Source organism: Podarcis vaucheri (assembly GCF_965113315.1).
Source record: "Podarcis vaucheri genome assembly, chromosome: 2".
Taxonomy (NCBI): Eukaryota; Metazoa; Chordata; class Lepidosauria; order Squamata; family Lacertidae; genus Podarcis; species Podarcis vaucheri.
The window spans coordinates 119,579,452-119,595,966 of NC_138760.1; the positions used below are offsets into that span (position 1 = coordinate 119,579,452).

General features: G+C 46.8%; 1 protein-coding gene across 1 annotated transcript in view; it reads left to right on the forward strand.

Moving 5' to 3' along the window:
* SLC44A4 (solute carrier family 44 member 4) overlaps nucleotides 1–12,991 on the forward strand; it is a 61,994-nt gene extending 49,003 nt beyond the window's left edge. The window contains exons 15-21 of the mRNA XM_082209669.1: nucleotides 1,212–1,468; nucleotides 4,936–5,030; nucleotides 7,577–7,680; nucleotides 9,583–9,656; nucleotides 9,754–9,919; nucleotides 10,633–10,717; nucleotides 10,929–12,991. Of these exons, the coding sequence (XP_082065795.1) occupies nucleotides 1,212–1,468; nucleotides 4,936–5,030; nucleotides 7,577–7,680; nucleotides 9,583–9,656; nucleotides 9,754–9,919; nucleotides 10,633–10,717; nucleotides 10,929–11,035 (888 nt within the window). The 3' untranslated portion in view covers nucleotides 11,036–12,991. The remainder of the gene's footprint in view (nucleotides 1–1,211; nucleotides 1,469–4,935; nucleotides 5,031–7,576; nucleotides 7,681–9,582; nucleotides 9,657–9,753; nucleotides 9,920–10,632; nucleotides 10,718–10,928) is intronic.
* The last annotated feature ends 3,524 nt before the right edge of the window (nucleotides 12,992–16,515 follow it).

Consider the following 16,515-nt stretch of genomic DNA (forward strand, 5'->3'; position numbering starts at 1 on the left):
AGTGCATTAGGTTAGGGAAAATTGCTTGCAAAATTACATTATTCAAAACTGAATACAAAAATGGGCTCATTAGGAGAAATTTGCATTAAAATGCAGACGAATTTTCATGAGCGTTTTTAAAGAAAAAAATTTAAACCCATGAACCGCTACAGAATGTGGCGAACTGAATGCAAGATTGGAAAACTGAGATACTGAGAGGATCAAAATTAGCAGATATATCCATCCCGGCCCCTGACTAACCCTCCAATTCTGGGCTGCGTTGGTGTCTCATCCCCGCTTAGGTTTTCAATGGGGACAATTGTGGCCATTTTGGCTTCATAGGCAACGGAAAATGAAACCCAGAACCCAAATGACATGGTACAAAAATATCTTCTTCTAAGTTATTTGTCTTGCTTGGAGGGGGCAAACCGCACTGGTGCTGGACACTTAGAGATCCTCACATAAGATCTTTTGGGAACTCGGACAGCCCTGCAAGATCTTGCGTGAGCATCCCAGAATCGAACCCCTGAGAGGGCTTAAAAGCTCTTTTTGTGCCAGATCCGCTGGATTGTGCTCTACTTTGCTACGAGGTGGGGAAGGGGGTAAGGCCCTCTCAACATGGTAGCTCTGGAAGCCTGTGAGATTTCAGGAGAGCATCCCGGAGCCCTCATAAACATGTGCAGTTTCAACTGGCTAGCCTTCAGCTGCATAAAGTTGAAATCGTGCAACATATACACATGTGGATTGTACTGTGCACACTGATATCTCAAGTTCCTCCAAAAGCCCGAGTAAATAAATCAAATCGTGCTCCACAGCACTGTATTTAAAAGTGCATCTTCAATGCTGGGGGTGGCAGTTCTGTACTTCCTATTAATTTTGTGGTGGTATCTTATTCGCACAATAGACTGTGAGGTAAGTTCAGTAGAGAATAGTGAAATAAGTTAGGGGGAGAGAGACGAAGAGAGGTAAGGAAGTGTGAGGTAAGTTATTAAAGCGAGGTGAGTCAGAAAAGGACTGGCTGGAAGTTCTCCTCAGAGATCTCAGCCCAGGTCTCCCTGCTCCAAGTCCATCTCCTGTACGTCCCTGGGTTTTATATTTCTGCCAGGGTTCAAAATGGATCCTGTTTGGCTGTGGAGCAACTTGTGGGGCTCTGCTTGGCTCTCCTTTTCGCGACGACCAGCCGTTTCCATGCCCTGGTATTAAGAGCACCGTTCCCTGCTTTCTTCCTCCAGACATTCAACGCCTCCACCTACTGGCCCTGCCTGGTGGACTGCATCTTCTTCAAGTACAATGACCAAGGGCTCTTCCAGCGCAACCTCTTCAACCTTCAGATCTACAACTTTGTGGGCCTCCTCTGGTGCATTAACTTCGTCATTGCCCTGGGGCAGTGTGTGCTGGCGGGGGCCTTTGCCTCTTACTACTGGGCCTTCAACAAGCCTGAGGATATCCCGGCCTGTGCTGTGTGCAACGCCTTCGTCCGGACGTTACGGTGCGCATCTTGTGTGGGGATTCCCATGCGTCTGGTGGTGGGCAGGGAAGCAGAGGATCTGGTCCTCGCCTTGCTGCCGGCCCTGCATTGTGCCAGCGTCTCCCTTGGGAACTGGAGCATAGGAAGCTGCCTTCGAAAGAGTCAAAGCGTTGAGTGCATCTAGCTCAGTGTTGTCTGGATGGCGGCTAACAGATTGAGGTTGAATCCTGACAAGACAGAAGTACTGTTTTTGGGAGACAGGAGGCGGGCAGTTGTGGAGGATTCCCTGGTCCTGAATGGGGTAACTGTGCCCCTGAAGGACCCAGGTGCGCAGCCTGGGAGTCATTTTGCACTCACAGCTGTCAATGGAGGCACCGGTCAAATCTGTGTCCAGGGCAGCTGTTTACCAGCTCCATCTGGTACGTAGGCTGAGACCCTATCTGCCCGCGGACTGCCTCGCCAGAGTGGTGCATACTCTGGTTATCTCCTGCTTGGACTACTGCAATGCGCTCTATGTGGGGCTACCTTTGAAGGTGACCCGGAAACTACAACTAATCCAGAATGCGGCAGCCAGACTGGTGACTGGGAGCGGCCACCGAGACCATATAACACCAGTCTTGAAAGACCTACATTGGCTCCCAGTACGTTTCCGAGCACAATTCAAAGTGTTGGTGCTGACCTTTAAAGTCCTAAACGGCCTTGGTCCAGTATACCTGAAGGAGCGTCTCCACCCCCATCGTTCTACCCGGACACTGAGGTCCGGCACCGAGGGCCTTCTGGCGGCTCCCTTACTGCAAGAAGCCAAATTACAGGGGACCAGGCAGAGGGCCTTCTCGGTGGTGGTGTCCGCCCTGTGGAACGCCCTCCCACCAGATGTCAAAGAGAACAACTATCAGATTTTTAGAAGACATCTGAAGGCAGCCCTGTTTAGGGAAGCTTTTAATTTTTGATGTATTAAAGTATTTTAATATTTTTTGGGAAGCCGCCCAGAGTGGCTGGGGAAGCCCAGCCAGATGGGCGGGGTATAAATAATAAAATTATTATTATTATTACACCAAGTGGCAGCAGCTCTCCAGGGTTTCTGGGAAGAAGTCTCTCCCGGCCCTACTGGGAGATGCTGGGGATTGAACCTGAGACCTTCTGCCTACGAAGCAGAAGGTCTACCATTGAGCTATGGCCCTACTACTATTGGTAGGCTCACACATGGCTGTAGTGTTGCCTGCCAACTGGAGGGCGAGGGAACCACCCGGCCTTCGCTCATTTACATAGGGGTGGTTGTCAGAAACTGTATTTGTTTGTTTGTTTATTATTACTATTATTAATTAAATTTGTATATGGCCCTATACCTGCAGGTCTCAGGGCAGTTTACTGTAGTAATAATACTAATATTTGGAAATCATTTTTATTAGTTTTACAAATACAAAGTTATAAACAGAGAATCAAAAAGTATATCCATACACAGAGATTCCTCCGAATCCCAGGACTCCCCCCCCCATCCCCTCCATGAAGTCCCATTATAAACATTTAATACTGCATATTCTTTCATACTCCAATGTTTATATCAAACCATATTATCCATGGTCAAAATAAAAAAATTCCTTCCAGTAGCACCTTAAAGACCAACTAAGTTAGTTCTTGGTATGAGCTTTCGTGTGCATGCACACTTCTTCAGATACACTGAAACAGAAGTTGCCAGATCCTTCTATATAGTGAGAAGGTGGGGAGGGGTATTACTCAGAAGGGTGGTGGGAATGGGAGATTGGCAGATAGCTGAGATGAGCCTGTTGACGACTCTTAACGACTGCAATAGGCCTTACAGGAAAAGGCAAGGGGTGAGAAGGTGAAAAATGGCTTAGTCATGTATAATGAGATAAGAAATATTATCCATGGTAATCTTTAAACTACAAGTGAGATCAAAATCCTGCTAATTGCTTCCACCTGCTTACAGTGGTCTCCTAAATAACTTCTAAATTTTCCCCGTTCTTTTATAAAGCTTTTATCCTCTTGGTTTCTGAGTTTTCCAGTCAGTTTGCCATCTCGACCCAGCTGACTGCAATGCCTTAGCCACTCTGGGTGGCTTCCCCAATATCTCAAGGAATGGCTGGGAGATACCTTGTCTGGCATTCTCAGGATCTGCTGCTACTCAGTGCAGACACTTGACCTCTCAGCCTTCAAACGGGGGTGGAGAACCTCTCAAGTCCTCCAGGCCTCTCTGCCTGGGCTATGGGACTTGCTCCAAGCCATAGTTGAGGCTGGCCTCAACCAGAGCCAAGGCTTTTTCGGCCGTGGCTCCAATCTGGTGGAACGCTCTGTCACAAGAGACTAGGGCCCTGCGGGACTTGACATCTTTCCGCAGGGCCTGCAAGACAGAGCTGTTCCACCAGGCCTTTGGCCAGGGCACAGCCTGACTCCCTCCTTTGGCAATCCTCACAGAACTCTAGCCCAATGGTTGCCATGAATTTGAGTTGAATTAATTTTATAATGAAATGATTTTAGAATGTTGTACTATTTTATTGGTGTTAGCCGCCCTGAGCCCGGCTTCGGCTGGGGAGGGCGGGATATAAATAAAATTATTATTATTATTATTATTATTATTATTTATTATTATTCCCTAATTGGCCCTGCTGCTCCACACCCTCCTTGAGTGCTTTTTCCTGGTTTGGAATGTGTCCTTGAACTCCATATAAAGCTTGCCTGCATAGAGAGGATTGAGTGAGTGTTGAAACTAGCCTACCAGGCAAAGGGAACATTTATATTCATTGCTCCACCCTCTTTTCCCTCTGGCCCTGCCCACTACTGGAATGTGGCCCCTGGAGGAGAATGCGACCCTGTAGACTAGCTGAAAATATTTGCTCATCCCTCCTGTATTTAGAGTAGCTGGCGTTGTTTGTTTTGGGAGATGCAATACAGTGGTACCTTGGTTCTCAAACTTAATCCGTTCCAAAACCAAAGCATTCCAAAACCAAGGCACGCTTTCCCATAGAAAGTAATGCAAAACGGATGAATCCGTTCCAGACTTTAAAAAACAACCCCTAAAACAGCCATTTAACATGAATTTTACTATCTAAGGAGACCATCGAGCCATAAAATGAAAGCAATAAACAAAGTACTGCAGTCACACAATCAATCAGTTAGTAGCTGAACTGGGTTCCACACAGCCACAAAAACAAAACAAAAAGAGCCGCCAAAACAAAAATGCAAAATAAATAGCAAAAACAGACAGATCTCAGCGTAACACTCAAAACGGAGCACGTTCAGCTTCCGAAAAAAGTTCGCAAACCAAAGTACGTACTTCTGGGCTTGCAGTGTTTGAGTTCCAAGGCATTTGAGACCCAAGGTACCACTGTACATGAAAACGTAAACCTTGGATAAGAGCAGCAGCCTCAGCCTTAATTAGGAATGGTGTCAAAGTCTGGGGTTCCTTGTCTTGACCCAGAATGTTTCGAAAGGCAGCTCCACCTTACAGGACCTCTCTTCTCTCTCCGCAGATACCATATAGGATCTCTTGCTTTTGGTTCCCTCATCCTCACTATCGTCCAACTGATCCGTATCGTGCTGGAATATATGGACCACAAGTTAAAAGGCAAGTGATGAGTAAACCAGGCAAGAAGGGCAGGGCAGGAATAAATACCAGTAATAGTCAGAATAACCAGAGTCGGGTTGCCCATTTTCTCTGGAAGTAGACTAGCACTAAAGTCTTTCACAATCTGAAAGACAAAATAAAAAAAATCCTTCCGGTAGCACCTTAAAGACCAACTAAGTTAGTTCTTGGTATGAGCTTTCGTGTGCATGCACACTTCTTCAGATACACTGAAACAGAAGTTGCCAGATCCTTCTATATAGTGAGAAGGTGGGGAGGGGTATTACTCAGAAGGGTGGTGGGAATGGGAGATTGGCAGATAGCTGAGATGAGCCTGTTGACGACTCTTAACGACTGCAATAGGTCTTACAGGAAAGGGCAAGGGGTGAGAAGGTGAAAAATGGCTTAGTCATGTATAATGAGATAAGAATCCAATGTCTTTGTTCAGACCAGGTCTCTCCATGGTTTTAAGTTTGGTAATGAGTTGCAATTCAGCAGCTTCTCTTTCCAGTCTATTTCTGAAATTCCTTTGTAGTAAAACAGCTACTTTGAGATCTTGTATAGAATGTCCTGGGAGATTGAAGTGTTCTCCTACTGGTTTCTCTGTTTTGTGATTCTTGATGTCAGATTTATGTCCGTTTATTCTTTGGCGTAAGGTTTGGCCTGTTTGTCCAATATAGAGAGCTGAAGGACACTGTTGGCATTTGATGGCATACACAATGTTAGACAATGAGCAATTGAATAGTCCCGAGATGGTATGTGTGATGTTGTTGGGGCCAGTAATGGTGTTGTCCGGGTGTATGTGGCAGCAAAGTTGGCATCTGGGTTTATTGCAGGCTCTGGTGCCAGTGTCCTAACTAACTTAGTTGGTCTTTAAGGTGCTACTGGAAGGAATTTTTTTATTTTGACTATGGCAGACCAACACGGCTACCTATCTGTAACTACAATCTGAAAGGGTTTCAGAGCTGGTCTGTTATGTTGCTGGCCCTAGCATTAGGCAGAGTGTGGCAGCTTCATAGAATTCTTGAATTGTAGAGTTGGAAGGGACCCCAACGGTCATCTAGTCCAACCCCCCTGCAATGAAGGAATCTTTGAAGATTTTCAGACTCTTCACGTAATTCAAATTACAGCCGCCGCTTTGTTAAGTAGTGGGGTAGGAGAGCGGGGGTGGGGGAACCACTTCTGGCACCCAATGTGCCCTTTTGGGTTTCAGATAGTACGAGAATAGACGGATATAAAAAGCCTGGGACACATTTTCACGGCCCTCTAGTGGCTAGGACGGCTCATTTGCCAGAAGTCATGTATCTAGCATTAACTCTGGAATTGTATACAATGGTACCTCGGGTTAAGAACTTAATTTGTTCTGGAGGTCCGTTCTTAACCTGAAACTGTTCTTAACCTGAGGTACCACTTTAGCCAATGGGGCCTCCTGCTGGCACTGCACAATTTCTGTTCTCATCCTGAGGTAAAGTTCTTAACCCAAGGTACTATTTCTGGGTTAGCGGAGTCTGTAACCTGAAGCGCCTGTAACCTGAAGCGTCTGTAACCCGAGGTACCACTGTACTCGATTTTGACCAAATGAAACCTCCTAGAACAAAATATACATCAGTATGACCCCCCACAAAAAAAACCATGACCACAAAATAATAATAAATAATTAAAAACGAAACATTCATTCCCCCCCTTTATGAGGCATCCTTAAGGTGTAACTGTAATTTTAATACAGAAGTACAAGAATGGAAAAAAAGAGCAAATTTCAAATACAGTAATACTGTATTCAACTTAGGAGGTTTAGTTAGGTTGAAAGTACAGTGGTACCTCGGGTTACAGACGCTTCAGGTTACAGACTCGGCTAACCCAGAAATAGTACATCGGGTTAAGAACTTTGCTTCAGGATGAGAACAGAAATCGCATGGTGGCAGAGTTAATGCTAAATTCGTGACTTCTGGCAAATGAGACACCGTAGATGCTAGAAGGCCGTGAAAATTTGAGTCCCGGGCTCTTTAGACTCTTCTACCTATGTACTGGATGTGGGTGGCGCTGTGGGTTAAACCATAGAGCCTAGGACTTGTCGATCAGAAGGTCGGCGGTTAGAAACCCCGTGATGGGGTGAGCTCCCTTTGCTCTGCCCCTGCTCCTGTCAACCTAGCAGTTCGAAAGCACGTCATGTGCAAGTAGATAAATAAGTACCGCTCCGGCGGGAAGGTAAACGGCGTTTCTGTGTGCTGCTCTGGTTCGCCAGAAGAGGCTTAGTCATGCTGGCCACATGACCCGGAAGCTGTCTGCAGACAAACGCCGGCTCCCTCGGCCATTAAAGCAAGATGAGCTCCGCAACCCCAGAGTCGGTCACGAAATGGACCTAATGGTCAGGGGTCCCTTTACCTTTTACCGACCTATGTACTATCTGAAACCAAAGGGGCACACTGGTTGCCAGATGTGGAATACACTGATGTTATTTTCAGCTCTCCTACCCCACTAAACGGGGAAGAGCCAAGGGGAGCGTGTCCTTTTCAAGCCCCGGCTACCTAATTCTCCTGTGGCATTTGTAGGTTCCGGTAACAAGCTTGCCAAGTGCCTCCTTTGCTGCATGAAGTGTTGCTTTTGGTGTCTGGAGAAGTTCATCAAGTTCCTCAACAGAAACGCCTACATCATGGTAAGCCTTGCAGGTGGGCCACCTAGGAGATCAGGGGTCTTAATGGTGGCGGTTGGGAGGGAAACAGATGGGGACGCCCGCGAGGGAATAGGAGGCGAGGGAAGTGAATGTGTATCCTGGGGGAGGCTTGAGAGCCACTGTGATGCGTCTGGGGGTGGGAAACTGGGGCTCAAAGACCTGCTACACCTGCTCCCACAGCACTCAGGTCCTTCTTGTGGCCAGCTGACCACTGTGAGAACAGGATTCTGGGTAAGATAGGCCTTTGGCCTCACCTAGCAGAGATCTTCTTCTGTGTTTGCAGGACCCCTACACAAACATGGCAAACAGTGCCCCCCTCAAAACTACGGCTTGCATAGGAGCCAATTCATCAGGGCCGAGGATTCTTCAGTCCCCCCAATAATTTTCCCCCCAAATTTTTTTATTAGTTTTCCAAAAAAAATTAAACAAGCAAGCAAGCAAGCAAGCAAGCAAACAAACAAACAAACAAACATCTTAACTATACTTGACCCAATCTTAGTAACATTGTTAAGTGACTTCCTCAAATCCCCCTGGCTGAATTTCAGTGTCTATCATTATAACAGTTTTCCAATACCAATTTTCTCATAAAATTAACTTAATCACTTAACATCCTTCTTTGTTTTCATTTTGACTTTAAACATATTATTCTCTAACATCACATATTTAAACCTATCTGGTATTTGCAAGTTTTTCCAATTAAGTTATATTAACATATTTAACTAAATAGTCTTTAAATTTCATCCATTCCTCCTGGTACTCACCTCCTTCTGGTCGCGGACTCTATCAGTCAGGTCGGCTAGCTCCAATAAAATATTTGAGGGGGACAGGGCCCCCAAAGTTGATGGGCATTGCCAGTGATAGTTTTTATGCTACATTTTACTTTGCCTTGAGAGAGTCTTTAAGCCTCTTTTGTTGACCACCAGCATTACGCTTTCCATTTTTAAGTTCAGAATAGAGTAGTTGCTTTGGAAGACAATAATCAGGCATCCGCACAACAGTGGTGGCACTGTGGTTAAAACAAACCAGGTCACCTTGGAAACTATGGTTTGGAAAGTGCGGTTGGGTTTTCAAAGCCTCTATGGTTAACACTGATTATTTATTTCCAAACCACTTCTCAGGCAAGATCAGCTCCCAAAGCGACTTACAATTAATACCCACTGAAACATATAGTACATCGGACTATGTGAAATATTGCAGAGAAAAGTATGAAGAGAATTATTAGTGAAGGATTATTAAAAGTAATAGTGAAATTAATGAAATGCAGATTAAGTGATAAAGATTGAAAAATCTTCAGGTGTGGTTGATGGAAGTCCAAAACACTGAATAAGATAAGAAAATATGTTGCATGTTGTTTGGAAATTTTACATAAAAATTAATAAAAATATATATATTTTAAAAAGAAGCATACAGTACATCAGGGAGATGTTGCGATGTTTATGAGAGTTTCTGCTCCCTGAACAGTGGTGTTACACCCCCCCCCAGGCTCTTTCCTCTAGCAAAATAATAACTGGTTGGGAATCAGTGGTGGAGTGTGGATTGATTGTGGAACCCCATAAAATTCTAGGCAGGGGTGTGTGGTTCTATATGGCCATCTTAATCCCAATAAAAACTTAGAATCATAGAATCATAGAGTTGGAAGAGACCACAAGGGCCATCGAGTCCCAGCCCCTGCCAAGCAGGAAACACCATCAGAGCACTCCTGACATATGGTTGTCAAGCCTCTGCTTAAAGACCTCCAAAGAAGGAGACTCCACCACACTCCTAGGCAGCAACTTGGGGGCAGGGGGTGTGGTGGTGTTGAGGGAGGGGAAGGACATAGTCCTACATCCTTGCAAAAGACCGAGCTTATTTCCTTTGTCTCTTTCAAACCCTTCCCCTCCTCAGATTGCCATTTATGGAAAGAATTTCTGTGTGTCGGCCAAAAATGCCTTCATGCTACTGATGCGCAATGCCGCCAGGTAATGGGGGCAAGAGGATGGGATCAGCAGGGGGCCAAGGAGAGGCAGGGATGAAGATGGACATTCCTGGTTCGAACCTCCCCTTTCTACCCCTCAGAGTTGTAGTCCTGGATAAAGTCACGGACCTGCTGCTGTTTTCTGGGAAGCTCTTGGTAGTTGGCGGAGTTGGCATTCTGTCGTTCTTCTTCTTCACTGGGCGAATTCCCATCGATAAACCCGAGTTCAAATCTCCCGAACTCAACTACTATTGGCTGCCCATCCTGGTATGTGTAACTGTGCCCATTTCTTGGGCCGTCACCTTTTCTCTCAATCTCTCTCTCTTTTCCCCGGCCCATTTTAAGGCAATTCTGCACCATTCCAATCCAATATGGCGGCTAAGATGCACAGATTTGCATTAGTTTAGCTAAAAAGTAGTACAGACCCCCCCTCCAAAAAAACAAACACCAAAGTTGCTGACAGAAAACTGCAAGGAATTGCTGGGGGCGAAGAATCTTGGTTGTCTCAAGGAGGATCCTTAGCTCAGGGAATGCTTTGTATATGCTTTGTTGGACAAATGGCCTGAGGAGAGGCTAACCTGTGGCCTTCTGGATGCTGCTGACATCCAGCATGGCCAATGGCCAAAGGTAATGGGAGTTGTAGCTCAGCCAAATCTGAAGAGCTACAAGTTAGTCAACTTTAGTAGCTTCTTGTGTTGCTTCACAAAATAACAGCAGAAACCGTTAAAGAAAGAATATGAGTTCTCCCCAACAAACTGGGAGCTTTAAAAATATGGTGGGCGAGAATATTGTGAACTAGCCTTTGGCAACCCAGTGTCCTCAAGCAGATTTAGACTACAGCTCCCATCGTCCACATCCACCGTGGCCATATTGGATGAGGCTGATGGGAGTTGTGATCCAAAACATCTGATTCCAGTGCTGGAAGTCTTGACCCTCTCAAGTCATGCCGTGTCCCCCCCTTCTCTCTCTCTCTGCTTCAGACGGTTGTGGTAGGCGCCTACTTCATAGCCCAAGGTTTCTTCAGCGTCTACAATATGTGTGTCGACACGCTGTTCCTCTGTTTCTGTGAGTAATTCTTCTTGCCCTAATTATACTCTACTGCACACCTGGGGCTCCGCAGGTGTTGCTGGACTCCTGCTCCCATAAGCCCCAGCTGGCACAGTCCATGGCCAGGTATAATGGGAGTTGTAGTTCAGCAATGCCTGGAGGGGCTCCCCTCTCCGCAGATTAACCATTCGTTTGCTAATCTGATGGGACCTTTCCTTTTCCCCTGCAGTGGAAGACCTGGAGCGGAATGACGGCTCCCAGAGCAAGCCGTATTACATGTCCAAGTCTCTCATGAATATCCTCAACAAGAAGAACAAGAATGGCAAGGCCAAGTAGAAGAAAATTTGGTGTTACTGGTCCACATCATCTCGTGCTACAGTATATCGCTTCCTGGCTTTTAGGCCCCAGGCCTGTCTCAAGAGCACTTTAACATATCCCTTCCCTTGCTTTCCTTTCCAGTGCATTTTGAACACATTTCAGCCTTTGGGGCCTTGCCACTCTTGCCTCATGTTGTCTTGCTCCATGTCGGCCATATTGATTTCTTAAACGGTGCCATATTGAGAAGACATTCTCCTCCGCATCCTCCTTTACTGGCCATCTTATTTTAGAGCCCACCTTTCAAATGAAGGCAGCCATTTTAACATGTTGCCCTTCCCTCTGGTCCACCCATTTGGGGTTGTATCCAGTCAAGATGTCCTGTTCATCCCAAGGGGCGCTGACTTGCCCCACACATCACACGATGTCACGTGATGTGTTCTGCCCAGCGTGCAAGCGCTCGTGTGCCAGGCTGGGCAGACGTCCCGTTCCCACTGCTGCAATGCCGGTGCTTCCCCACACGCTGATTCTGTGCCAGTGCCAACTTTTCCCTCCATGCTGGTGTTTTGCTGCCCATCTTGCCTTCCAACCCTGCAGACATCTTCATGAGAAGCCATCCCACTTATTTTGGCTTGGGCCTCGTCACATCCAACCCAGCGAAAAGGACGTTTGGCCGATATTTGCGATGTTCCCCCGCCAAATATCTTGCTGGATTTTATAGGCCACAGTAAAAGTGTCCTTTCCTTTAGGGCTCAGCTGATGTTCTTTCGCGGGCTATGCAACTTCTCAGTAAACAGCATTTTCCAGGTCTGTGTGCCATTCTCTGAGTTAAATCGGGTGATCAGGAAGCACTCAGGAGAGCCTCTTCTAAAAACCTATCACACAGAGAGGCAGTCAGCTTTAGCTGCCTACGGTGTGGTAAGCTCAGTGTTAGACTGTTCCCCCGGCTTTTGCAGTGAGGAGAAGTAGACAGTAAGGTGGCTGGAAGCTACAATTGATCTCCTCCCCAACTGGTTCCATGGCAAACCTTTCAAACAGCTTATATAATTCCCATCTGCACAGCTGTCAACCGTCCCTTATTTGGCGGGAAACTCCCTTATCCCAGCGCCGTGTCCCGCTGCGGTCCCTTATTGATGATGTCCCTTAAATTTCCCGGGTTTTGTGCTCACCCGGCTCAGGAGGAAAGCAGCGGCTCGGGGTCCTCCGCTGCGAGAGAGAGTGCGCACCAGCGCTGTCGTCCTGGCGCAAGGAGTTTTATCACCTGAGAGAGAAGGGGAGACTCTTGTCCACACCGCCCGCGAGCCCGGAGGTGGCAGCGGTGGCGGCGGCGGCTGAGGAGGCGGCCTGAGGGAGGAGGAAGAGGAGGGGATGGGGAGGGACACAGAAGGGCGCCGCCGCAACCGCCTCATGTCGGATTGCCAGCATTTGTCAATCCTACCAATGTATGTAACTTTACAATAGCAAAATCCCTTATTTTGGCTGCTGATCCCTTATTTTTGAGGCTGCTGGTCCCTTATTTTCAAATCTGTAAGTTGACCCATCTGCCATCCTGGTTTTTCAGGCCCAACTGTGCCAATTCCTGATTACGTCGTTCTCTTTCAGAATATCTTGACCTTTTTCTTTTTTGCTTTGGCATTGGCCGCACATCCAACAAAGAGTGGTGCTTTCAAATCGAGTGAAACAAATGGGCTGAATCACACTTAGCTCTGCCTTGCACGGTAATCATTTTGTTGCCTAAGTGCCTTCATTGACAAACTGGGTTATCCTTTTCCCACTTAATTTCCTGGTGATTTTGTGCCAATTTATTGACTCCTAAACTATTTTGGCCCCGGTCCACTTCCTGTCAGCCATTCTGTTTGGCTGGGGAGTTTTTTATTCAAAATGCTAAAAATGTACTGTATATAGACTTTTTTTCTTTCTGTACAAAAATAATTTTATAGAAAGGATACAAATTTATTAAAGCTGATTTTAAGTAAACCACATTGTCTCTCTTATTCATGTAAGCGAAGGATTATATTTGCTTATATTCTTCTTCTTCGGCGATCACTCGTAGCCAAGTAAAATTGTCTTCCATTCATATGGCCTACGATACTGCTTAATTGGCAAGTTGTTAAGTTTTTTTTTAACCCTGCTTTTCAGCCCAGTTCCCTTTTCAGGAGGTTGGAGGGCATCCTTGACATTGAATTTATTCCATGCACCCACCTGGAGAGTTTGCTTGCAAAGGTATTTTCATGAGGTGGAATTCAATGGTGCGCTATTGTAATTGTTCCATCAGCGAAAGTGTTTCTGCTCGCCAGGTGGAATAATCTCCTTTCTCCTCCTGCCCCTGCTTGCTATTCTATGGGTTCTCCCACATACCCCAAGCCAATTTGGGGAGGGGAGAAAGCCCCGTTGTGATAATGGGAGTTGTACTAGCTCCAGCTAGCACAACGATTTTGCTGTTTCTGTGGAACTGCATGTGCCACAATAAGAGGGGTGTGATTGCCAGGGATATAGCTGTAGATGCAGCCTCTGAAACAAATCTGAGGTTCTCATGCATGTATATGATATGATATACAATATCTTTATTGTCATTGTCCCATACAGAACAATGAAATTGAAAAACTACATAAAACATTCCAAAACCCCTAAAAACTCTGAAACCCCATTTTAAAATACACTATACTATAAAGGTAAAGGTAAAGGTACCCCTGCCCGAACGGGCCAGTCTTGACAGACTGTGGGGTTTGTGCGCCCATCTCACATTTATTGGCCGGGGGCCAGCGCTGTCCGGGGACACTTCCGGGTCACGTGGCCAGCGTGACATCGCAGCTCTGGCGAGCCAGAGCCGCACACGGAACGCCGTTTACCTTCCCGCTGGTAAGCGGTACCTATTTATCTACTTGCACCCGGGGGTGCTTTCGAACTGCTAGGTGGGCAGGCGCTGGGACCGAACAGCGGGAGCGCACCCCGCCGCGGGGATTCGAACCGCCGACCTTTCGATCGGCAAGCCCTAGGCGTTGAGGCTTTAGCCCACAGCGCCACCCGCGTCCCTACACTATACTATAGAGACCCCTTATACTGCGTTTAGAACCAGAATTGCATTTGGATAGAAACTGTTTCTCGGGCGGCTAGTCCTGGCCTTTATAACCCCATACCTTCTTCCAGAAGGCAGAAGCTGAAAGAGATCATTTCCGGGGTGTGCACTATCCTGTGCTATCTCTGCCACTTTCTTATGGCACCTGGCAGCATAGATATGATCTAAGGTGGGAAGAGTGCACCCAATTATTCTCTCTGCAGTCTTTACAACCCTGGACAGCATTGTTTTTCCCCTGGCCATGCAGCTCCCAAACCACACAGACAGACCATAAGTTAATTCGCTCTCCACAGTGCAATGGTAAAATGCCATCAACAGGTCCTTTGAGAGATGGTTTTTCCGGAGCATTCTCAGAAAATATAACGTAGAAACTGTGGGGCAGGTGTCAGTTTCTGCATCGGATGCATGTGTGTCTGGAATTTCAGCAGAAACAGCCCCCTTTGCTGGTGTTAGATCATTTCCCTTATCTGTTCTAGCTGCTTTCTCTTACCACTCCCCTTACTGCAAGAAGAAATCCCTGCCCATCTAAGATGAACCTGTTGCATCAGGCCAGTGGCCCACTGAGCGCTTGGCAACACCAGAGTTTGCTGTGTGTTTCCCCATTTAATTTGCATAGTCCACATAACGTTTGCCCTTCAAATCCCCCCTGTAAAGTCTGGCTTACCTGATACAGTGATAATCCAATACGTTAGGGAAAGCTGGGCCATTTGGCATGGAAATACTGTTCTGAGGTGGGTGGATCAATTGTCGCTTTCTGCTGCTTTCCTTTCCGTGCACATGAGCTCAAATGCATTGTTCTTTTCCGGCTGTGTGTGTAACTATTTCTAGTGCGCTCCTGAACGGAGCGCGTTTCGTCTTCTTTCATTCCTTCAGATTTGCACAAAACCAGGAAACCACACAAGCAAATCTACACTTGCCCGACAGTATGTGTTTGCACACTTCTTGAGCAGGGATTTTGTGTGTGTGGAAAGTTCACACAGCAGTGGGGACAAATGCAAAAGGGAAAGCCTGCCAGGATGAGCAGGAAAGACTAAAGACCGACATTGGCTCCCAGTATGTCAAAGTGTTCTTGCTGACCTTTAAAGCCCTAAATGGCCTTGGACCAGTATACCTGAAGGAGCATCTCCACCCCTATCATTCAGCCTGGACGCTGAGGTCCAGCGCTGAGGGCCTTCTGGTGGTTCCCTCATTGCGAGAAGCGAGGTTACAGGGAACCAGGCAGAGGGCCTTCTCGGTAGTGGCGCCCGCCCTGTGGAATACCCTCCCATCAGATGTCAAGGAATAATAATAATTTTTATTTATATCCCGTCCACCTGGCTAAGCTTCCCCAGCCACTCTGGGCGGCTCCCAATCGAGTGTGAAAAACAATCCAGCATTAAATATTATAAACTTCCCTAAACAGGGCTGCCTTCAGATGTCTTCTAAAAGTCAGGTGCTTGTTTATTTCCTTGACATCTGATGGGAGGGCATTCCACAGGGCGGGCACCACTACCGAGAAGGCCCTCTGTCTGGTTCCCTGTAACCAGGAAATAAACAACTATCTGACTTTTAGAAGACATCTGAAGACAGCCCTGTTTAGGGATGTTTTTAATGTTTGGTGTTTTATTGTGGTTTTAATATTCTGTTGGGAGCTGCCCAGAGTGGCTGGGGAATTATTATTATTAATAATACATTTATTATATTAATTATTAATGCTCTTCCCCCTACAAAAATTCAAATATGTACTGGTGTGGAGAACTCCAGTTTAATATGAATGGGCTGGAAGGTGGATTAACAGCTACCGTATTTTTCGCTCTATAGGATGCACTTTTCCCCTCCAAAAATTAAGGGGAAATGTGTGTGCGTCCTATGGAGCGAATGCAGGCTCCCTGGCTTCAGCGATAGCAATACAAAGCCTCCGAAGCCTGCGCTCCGGAGGCTTCGCGCTACTTTCACTGAAGCCAGGAGAGACTTGTCTTTGAGGCTGGCAGTGGGGGAAAGCAGCGGTTCCCCTCACCGCCAGCCCCATAAGCTTGGTCGAAAAGCCTGCATGAGCCTTGCGCTCTTTAAAGGGTGCGCGGCTCCTGTGGGCTTTTGCGGGAGATGGGGGAATTCCTCCACCTCCTGCCATAGCAGGGAGAAGGTCTGGGAGAAGCGAACAGGCTGCTGCTCCCAGAGCTGGGGGGGGGGGGGAGAGAATCATATTTCGCCCCTTGATTTCCCCCTCTGAAAACTAGGTGCGCCCTATGGTCATATGCGCCCTATAGAGCAAAAAATACGGTAAATAATGCTCAAATGTGGACAAGCCTACAAACCAGCCTCCTTTTCTGGGAAGCATGTGAGCAGGATTAGAGCCTAGCTCTGCTCTCCCCTCCTGCAGGTTCCTGCAACTGGTATCCAGAAGCACTCACCGCTGCCAGCATCAGAACAAAAAGACTTCACAATG